At 52.0% G+C, this 6,636-nt stretch overlaps 1 protein-coding gene across 1 annotated transcript in view; it reads right to left on the bottom strand.

The window, feature by feature from the left end:
* The window catches only part of SARDH (sarcosine dehydrogenase), a gene marked incomplete at its 3' end in the record, with an annotated part of 21,073 nt that overhangs the window by 3,352 nt on the left and 11,085 nt on the right, over positions 1 to 6,636 (bottom strand). Inside the window, exons 11-16 of the mRNA XM_010167086.2 lie at positions 6,585 to 6,636; positions 5,984 to 6,097; positions 5,296 to 5,434; positions 4,577 to 4,690; positions 2,972 to 3,119; positions 2,430 to 2,523 (exon numbers count right to left, since the gene is read on the bottom strand). The exon at positions 6,585 to 6,636 is cut by the window's right edge and continues 32 nt beyond it. Of these exons, the coding sequence (XP_010165388.2) occupies positions 2,430 to 2,523; positions 2,972 to 3,119; positions 4,577 to 4,690; positions 5,296 to 5,434; positions 5,984 to 6,097; positions 6,585 to 6,636 (661 nt within the window). The remainder of the gene's footprint in view (positions 1 to 2,429; positions 2,524 to 2,971; positions 3,120 to 4,576; positions 4,691 to 5,295; positions 5,435 to 5,983; positions 6,098 to 6,584) is intronic.

Here is a 6,636-nt window from a genome sequence, read left to right as displayed (position 1 = left end):
ATTTCTCTAGGAAAAGGTTTTTTTCTGTTAGATTTCAACTGGAGCTATGAAATAGCATCAATTCCTGGGTCTTTGAGCAGCAATTCAAAAGCATTTAAAGTCTTCTAGAAAATGGAAACCTGAACTTTACCCTATATCCAGCAGTGAAATTCAAAGGGGGACCTTTCTCTGCTGTTCAGTACAATGAGAGACTCTATATATAAACTCACAAACCAATTGGTAATTTCCAGAGTCATTAACTCTGCCGGAACTCTCCTTTCACTCCAGCTGATTTTGTTCAGCTATTGAGTTAACGCATGAAAATCTCAGCGATAACTTTCTAAAGATGTTGGGTTCAGTTTAAACCCCCTGGAAGGTGATAATATCAACAAAGGTTTCAGCCCTCTGTCCTGAGAAACCCTCCTACTCTAATTTTATCTTATTTTTTATAAACTTGAAGTGAAATGAAAGTAAACTAATTACACTCTTGAAGAGGGGAACATTTATACACGTTTTCCAGGGGATAAGTAGGTTATTACAAGATGTTACCACCTTGCCACAGGCATGACAGGGAGGACATTGGGAGGGTTATAACTCACTGGTGGAGACTGAAATGCAGTGCATTGGACAACCTCCAACCATGGATTGGCTTTTGGGTCCCCTGTGCCACTGTCCCCACCCCAGGGACACTGGGCGCATGGTGAGTCTTTGGTACCCAGAGCACAGGGCACACTGATGGTGATGGTTAGGAGAATTAGTCTGAGTTGGGCAAAATCTGTGGCTTAGTTAAACTGCACTGAACCCTGGCTAGGCTCTTGCTCACAAATCAAGTAGCCTTAATTTGATTTAGCAGCAATCCCTTCAGCAGCCAGCTGCATTCAAGTCGAAGCCACTTTAATGCTGAATGAAAAGTGTCTGCAGGCAGCTTAACCCAATTTCACTAATATCCTGAAAAAAACCCAAAAACCAGCCTGCCTCCGGCTCCCTGTTTTCCTGCTGCCTTTTAGAAGATTTATTGCTGCACCTTCACCTGATTCATCTCCCATCAGACAGTGGCTTGAGAGTCAGAGCAGACATGAGGGAAGCCCTGGGACCACTGCCTGCCCAGATTTCCCATGGGAAGGCCGGGATATAAACTCTACCCCCTCTCCCAAAGGGGTGTCTTTACAATAGAAAGAATATTTCATATGCAAACATCAATAAGAAACCAAGGCAGAGCTTCTCAGGCAAACCTCGCAAAAGCTTTTCCCCAACACCAAAACTTGCCAGCAGCAGGTTTTCCCAGAAAGTTTCTTTTTTTGACAAAACGACACTTTGTGGTCACCAACTCTTCTATTTAGGGAGTTTCAAGCAGGCTAAGTCAGCAGCTTCACACATGACAAAACTCCTCAAAGAACTGCCATCACCCCCTTTCCCCAGGGACAACTTCACACTGTGTTGATCTCCGCCGGACGAGGCGGGGGAGAGATTTAAGGTGCTTTTCTCGCTGCCTCGCACCAGGTGAGATGGAGGAGTCCAACCAAGGAGACAGCACTGTGAAACTTCAGTGAACCCCAGGGACTGATCCGCCTCTTTACAACACAGCAAAGGACAACAAACCACTTTAGGCTGAGCCTTCCTCCCTCAACACCTCCAAGCGATGCCACACAACGTGTCAAACCCATCACTGTGGGTGCTGGCAGAGGTGCCAGGCTGCCAGCCTGGGCAAGGTGCATCTCCCACAGCTTGCTGAGGACTGTGGCACTCAGGACAGCACGCACATGCCTGCCCCATGCTGCTGGTTTCCACCATCTCCCCAAAGAGCTTCTTGTCCCCTCGTTCCCACAATGATGGGCTTAGCTTGAGGTGTTAGCGCGGAGCATCACCATTTCTGTGCTTTTCTTGCATAACTGTTGATGTGAGCCCTGAAGTCTGGGCAAATGCAGGATGATCTGCGCTTGTACAGAAAGCTTAAGGTTGTCAGACTTCTCCTGTGATCAAATGCACCGGCTCTGCAGGCTGCCCAGCCCTTACTGCTGGTACTTGACATGCTCTACACAAAATTGTCCCTACATTTTTTAGGAGTAGGGGGAAAAGGAGGGGATCTATAGCATCAAATACATCTCTCTATCACCAGTGCTCACCCCTAATCTGTGGGATGTGTCTCTTGTTCCTCTGACATTTCTGCAAAGCCTTAAGTCACCATGTCCCTTCCCGAAGCTCAGCCCAGGCTACAACAATGCCAGGTAGGCTAGGAGAGCAGGCTGGCACGTGGCAAGCAAACGAGGAGGAAAATACCCCGGTTTTTGGCCTTTTCCAACAAAAAAGCCCCACAAAACCTCCCAGCTGCCACTGCAGCAATGCGGTGGCAGAGGAGTTCCCTAGCAGGGGATGCTCGGCTGGGCAGGCGGGCGGGTGGTAGCCCCAGTGAATGGACATCCCTGGGGAGCTCAAGGGCCACCCCATCCTACCGTGCATCCTGCAGCCATGGCAAGTTTTTGGGTGGAGAAGGGGAAGGCCTCGTTGCTGAGGTCGGTGTCGAGCACTTCCTGAAGGACGACGCGGCTGTGGGGAAACAGCAAAGAGGCCACAGTGAAAGGAGGTAACTGGCCAGCGTTGAGGGTTATCGCTAAAACTTGCTTTCTCGTCTTGTTGGCAAGACAGATTTCTCCTACCAAAGGGGAGCGGATGTGAGTGATATTTCATGCAGTGAGAGCCTTGAAAGAAAAGCCGATTCCCCAGCAAATGAAGTGTCAACTCCAGACAGACCATTGCTGGTTGTAATGGGGCTCACACCTACCCCTGCCCAACATGGGGACCTGGCCTGCATATGAGGCATCCCTCCATCCATCCTGCCCTCCATCCCTCCATCCATCCCCATATTCCTCCCTCCATCCCTCCCTCCATCCATCCCAATATCCCTCCATCCCCCCTCCCTTCCTCCCTGCATCCCTCCATCCATCAGCCAGGTGTCAGGGTACAAGGAGGGGACCACAACTCTCCCCACACTCACCTCAGGGGGCCCTGGATGCTCATCATGCCTAGTTCCTCCGAGCAGTCGAGGAGTTTGCACTGGAGCTTCATGTCCTGCAGTACAGCTGTGATGTGTGACCAGTTGTGCTGAGCCACGGCCCCACCGATAGCCAGGTAATAGCCGTCCCCTGGAAGACACCCCCCAGCAGCATTTCAAGCTCAAGAACGTTGGGCTGGGGGTGATGTCCCACTCAGCTGGGACTGGTTTTGCTCTCCAGAGGCTGAGTTCTTCAGGTTGCATGGCCCAGAGGGACCACCAAGAAAGAGGGGGGGGTTAAATAGTGCTGGGGAAAGGGAGGGCTTTGGAGCTCTGCTAACATCCACGCTGCCTTTTGTAGTGCTCAGCACAGTAGAAAAAAAAATACCATTAAAATCTGGAAGAAGAAAAGGTAAACAAAAAAAAAAAAAGCTCTTCAAGCCCTTGAGGTGTCTGTGGCTGCATGAGCATCACACGGAGAGAAAAAAACTCTTTGTCCCTTGAGTCCAACAGCAGAAGCATCTGTTCTTCTGTCCCAGTGCAGAATAGATGCCCAAGTGTGGAGGGAACTGGGAACAAGAAGGGCTGCAGCGACCGGGCCATAACCAGTGCAGGGGTGCACAGTATACAAGGAGGAATCTCATCTCGTCAGTGATCCTGGGTGGAAAAATCCCCAGGGATGAGATTTTTGAGAGCTGATTAATAAGTAATCGATCTTCCCTCTGTCTTTCCTGCCACTACAAAATTGCTCTCTGATAATCTGTCATAACCAAAATAAGCGCAGCCACCTCCTGTAATTGGAAAAATAGACTTTGCTGTGATTAAACTCTTCCACTGCCCGACAAACCCTGCAGCGCTGCCAGCCGCTTCCTGTCACCCTTCTGTCCCTTGTGAGCATCCCAGATGAGAGGGATGCAGGATTCTCCCATAGGGAGGGAAACGCTCACCGGCACCCAACCACCCTGGGCTGGGGGCTGCACCTTCTGCACCACACGGCTGGTCCCTTCCAAGTAGCAGCTCTGGGGGTGACACTGCATGGGGACAGGGCTCTGCTGGCACTGGGCATCCCAGTACAAACCTCCCTTCTGGTGGCAGCCCTGCCAGAGCCCATTGCCACAGTGTCCTCCTCTGCTGCTGCTGCCTAATGCCATTTCTGCCCCGCGGGCTGGCTGCTCTGCTCCTTTTCAATTCCTCTTTATTGCAGCTGATAAGGACTTGGGGAGAGGTCAGAGCTGCCAGCCGGGGCTGGACAAACCCAATAACACTGATGAGCAGTGCAAGCCCCGGGGGACAAGTGGGATAATTGGGTGACAGGGACCAAGGTGGAAAAAGCCAGGTGGCTGCCATTAGTGAAATGCAATCACCCCTGTGCCTGCAGCCTCCCGAGCACGGTGGGGATGGAGGAGATGCTGGCCAGCCTTGGACCAAACCTGCCACCACAGCTTCCCGGGACTGGAATGGTCTTTGTGTGCATCAACACAGCTGAAAAAGGCAGTGGGAGATGCTGGGAGCCAAATGGCAGGAGGGCAAACGCAGCCAATGATTCCCATCCAGCCCCAAGCTGCGAAATGTGCCTGACTCCAGCATCCCCGTGCTCAGGGCTTTTACCTTCGAAGGCAGGAGCCAGGGGGGAGGCCGGGTCCCCAGGGCTGATCCGGCTGACGGTCAGGTCACTCTCCACACCGCCCCGCTTGTTCAACATGCAGGTGTAGACAGTCGAGCCTGCGGGAAGGAGATGAGCACCACTGCTCATCAGCCAGCCCTGGCACGGAGCCATGGCCCTGGCAGAGGGAGGTGGGCAGCAGGAAAATGAGTCCTCATCGCTGTTCTATCAACTGCCACTGCCTGGGCATGCCCTGACCTACCCTGGATGTCCCAGCATGAGGAGGGGGCAATGCTTTTCCCCCTGGAAATCTGTGAGGAGTGGAAGCTGCATCCTTGGAAATGCCCTAAGCTGCCTCCCAGCCCCAGAGAACGGGGAAGCTCCTCCCCATGTGAACTGTAACTGGTGAGGGTCATGCTTGATTGACTCCAGCACCCATCACGACTCCAGCACCCATCACATCTCCAGCTGTGAGCCAGAGGGCCAGATTCCCCCTCCCTCACCCCCCAGCTCAGAGCACGTTTGTCCCAGTGCAAATGAGAGCAGAAGCCAGGTTCCATTAAGGACAGGGAAAGCAGCTGCTCTCACACACTTCCCATCCCCTCTACAATAGCAGCATTTAAAAGAAAAGCCAGTTTGGGTCCCCCCTGGTTTGTTTTGGTGTAGGATGTGATTTCCCAGGGCAGAGGCAACGTGCAGCCAAAATAAGGGGCTGAGCCAGTACCTGGTGCTTTGCTCACATCGGCCGTAAACAGCCAGTTCGCAGCTTTTGTTGCTTCAGGTCCAACCAGGTAGAATTTCCCAAAATAAGACATGTCGAAGAGAGCCAGGGCATTTCTGCACGTTAAGCATTCATTCTTGATCTAAAATTAAAGCAAACACACCACTGCAGTTGAGCCATAATCTCTCTGCACAAAGGGAGGCACATTAGAACTTTTTATGTAATGAGAAACAATACCAGGACACTCGCCTGGTGCCTTCAAAGGCTGCAAGGCTTCAAAACACCCCTGAAAAATCAGGTATTAAACAGAGCAAGTCCAACAGACCTTCCTGTGTGCTCAATCCCACTCTTTATGTGACTAACACAGTGACAGTTACCAATAATAATAGTTAAATATTATGAAATTGGGTATTTCCCCAAAGTTGCTCACAACTCTTTCATTTGGGAAAGCAGCAGTAAAATCCCCGTGGCCTTTCCACTGCGGTTTCCCAGCATGGGCCATATATTTATTTTAATCTTTTTGGAACTTTTTCCCCAGTTTTGGGTAAAGCTCACTATTCCCCCTCCCTCCGAGCCTCACCAACTCCACCCAAAGTGTTGGTGTGGCATGGGCTCTGCTGCCTCTAACCCTCCCTGACTCCAGATGTGCCCAGCGGTTTTGGCTGGGACGTGGCTGCCCCCCTGCACTCACAATGTCATGGTGGGGGGGGAAGTCGAAGGTGTACTCATCCCCCAGCAGCCGGTTGTAGGTGTAGTCCTTGTGGCGTTCCCGGCCATATGCGCCGTAGTAGTCGTAATCCAGGACCTGGGGGTGGCAACAAGAGGATGAAGGCAGTGAGGAAGATGGTGTGAGGCTGAAGCTGAGGGGCTGCTCCCAGTCACATTGACCCCATGCCAGGAGAGGAGCAGATCCATGCAGGACTGGTCCACAGCCATGGGTCCTCTTCCTGGCATCCCTGTTCACAGAGGTGGGTCCCCACCCTGGCATCCCTGCCCACTTCTCTTCAATATATAGAAGTGAGATCAGTACCTGTTATTTGGGGGTGTTGCAGGGAGATGCTGTCTGTTGCAGAGGGACAGACAGACAGACACCCACAACATACCACACAAATCTCCCTCTTACCACTATTATAGGGAATTAGAGCATGATGGCTTTTATGGCCCCATTTTGGGGACACGCATTTGGTTGCAACATATCAGACACTCTGCAGATGCAGGATGCATCCTGCACGTGCTGGGCACGACTGGTACCCTCCAGGCTGAACACCCCCCAAAACACACGCCATGCTTACCGGGGCTGCTCCTGTGGGGCTGAACCAGCCCGGCCTCTCCCAGCCGTGTCGT

The sequence above is a fragment of the Antrostomus carolinensis genome, unplaced genomic scaffold (assembly GCF_000700745.2).
Source record: "Antrostomus carolinensis isolate BGI_N321 unplaced genomic scaffold, ASM70074v2 scaffold6164, whole genome shotgun sequence".
Lineage (NCBI taxonomy): Eukaryota > Metazoa > Chordata > Aves > Caprimulgiformes > Caprimulgidae > Antrostomus > Antrostomus carolinensis.
The sequence above is the reverse complement of the archived record's forward strand: the minus strand, read 5'-3'. Positions and strand labels throughout refer to the sequence as shown.